Source organism: Phytophthora infestans, genomic scaffold, assembly GCF_000142945.1.
Source record: "Phytophthora infestans T30-4 supercont1.92 genomic scaffold, whole genome shotgun sequence".
Classification (NCBI taxonomy): domain Eukaryota; phylum Oomycota; class Peronosporomycetes; order Peronosporales; family Peronosporaceae; genus Phytophthora; species Phytophthora infestans.
The window spans coordinates 431,035-432,895 of NW_003303667.1; the positions used below are offsets into that span (position 1 = coordinate 431,035).

Genomic DNA, 1,861 nt, shown 5'->3' on the forward strand with positions numbered 1-1,861 from the left:
GCACTAGGTTGCTGTCCGCAGGAAGACCCCGCTTTGTTGCCGAGCAACGCCTGCTTCGGTGAACATGAGTGCGCTGTGCTTGGATTGGACTGTTGCAACACCATCGATGGCTGTTGTGAGCCTGACCCCATCTCAGGGACTGTGTTGGGTTGCTGCAAGAACCAGCACCCGGTGATCAGCAATACAACGCACAAGGTTGCTGAGAAGACTGAGGACGCTGCGAAGTGCTATGGTGAACCAGTGTGCGAGGCCGCCAACCTTGACTGCTGTGGCGTCCCTGGTGGCTGCTGCTCTGGATCTGGTGTCAAGCTGGATTGCTGCTCGTCCGAAATACGGACAGCACTCTTATCCAGTGATTCTCACTCGAGCGACGCGAACTCTTGCCAGGGTCAAGCTAAGTGTGGTGCTGCTGGGCTGGACTGCTGCGGATGGGATGGAGGTTGCTGCAATCCGGATCCGGTGACGGGAGCCAAGTTGGACTGCTGCCAGGATGAATCTTCCAGTGAGGCGATTCCTATCCGCAGTGGCCATGGGCATCACGAAGAAGAAGACGATTCCGACGACAGTTCTTGGAGTAATGTCACCCGCATCTTCGTTGGACTGGGTGGCGCCATTCTGCTTGTCGCGATTGTGTACGCTGGGGGAATGTGCTACCGACGCCGCGGATACTCGAACATGGACGGCGACATGCGCTCGCTCTACTGCGCCGGGCTCATGGTTGGCGTCATCGCCTTCTTCATCTTCCTCATTGTCACATCTTAAGTGCCGTTAGTGGAATCGTGTCTTCAAAATTGCTCTGTATTCTTGCGGAGAACCGTGGATGACTTAAGATTTTTGCAATAATTTACACGTGCCTTGAGCCAAGGCCATTAAAAGCGCGATGACTTAGTGTAAATCCCATGTCAGGCCCCATCAATCATGACATTAGAGCTCCCGTTTCGTTTGGCACCAAAATGCCGTTGATGCGCCTTTTATTCTAAGAACTGCGTGTATGGTGGTTGGGATGCCAAAAGACCGTCATTGTCCGGATACTTTACCTAGTGGAGTGTTAACACCTCACCATTGCGTTGCGAGGCTTTGTAGAAATAGCGACAGAAGGACAATCAGTCGTCTGTTCAGAAACACACACATGCTGTCTCCACCTCAACGACTCGAATAACAGCACCATCAAACACAGGATCCGCACTACACACGACGTAATTGAATGCACCTCCCACGAAACAACCGCCAACTCTGGTCAGGATCTCCGGGTCTCCCAGCAGTTTCTCTCTTTGAAGTTCCCCGGTTGGTTCACGTGTTAATACTCTCTCGATTGACAGCAACAATTCAGGACCACAAGTCCGCAAGTAGATAAAATACGCAAAATCCGTCTGTTCTGGTCTGGTCTCTCTGCTTGTACTGGTACTTTGGTGGCTCCCCTGTCGCTCTGTCCTGGTTCGTCTCCGTAGCCCACTTAGTCACGACGCGGCGGCGACGCACTGCGGCGCGGTGAGCGGCTGCGTTGGCGGGGCGAACGGCTGCGGTCGCGTCCTGCGCTGCCACGGTCACGGTCACGGCGGTCCGGAGAGCGAGAGCGGCGGCGCGAACGGTCTTCGCGACGATCGTCGTAGCTGCGGTCGTCCCGGCGATCATCGTAGCGGCGGCTGTCTTTGCGGTCTCCGCCTCCTCCGTAGCGGTCGCCTCCGCCTCCTCCATAGCGGTCACCGCCGCCGTAACGATCACCGCCGTTGCCGCCACCTCCGCCACGCGAGTAAAATTCCCGCGGGTTGTCAGGGCGGCGCTGCTTGGCGAACTGCACGCGCAAGTCTCGGCCCTGGAACTCCTGTCCTTCCATGCCGTCGATTGCGTCCTCAGCATCGCG

General features: G+C 56.4%; 1 protein-coding gene across 1 annotated transcript; it reads right to left on the reverse strand.

The window, feature by feature from the left end:
• Window positions 1-3: 3 nt before the first annotated feature.
• Window positions 4-749, reverse strand: PITG_18947 (uncharacterized protein; the record flags this gene model as incomplete). Its single annotated transcript, XM_002997001.1, has 6 exons — window positions 4-31; window positions 100-199; window positions 265-284; window positions 421-496; window positions 585-637; window positions 703-749. 6 exons carry the CDS (start codon window positions 747-749, stop codon window positions 4-6), a joined length of 324 nt encoding a protein of 107 aa, XP_002997047.1.
• Window positions 750-1,861: the final 1,112 nt, after the last annotated feature.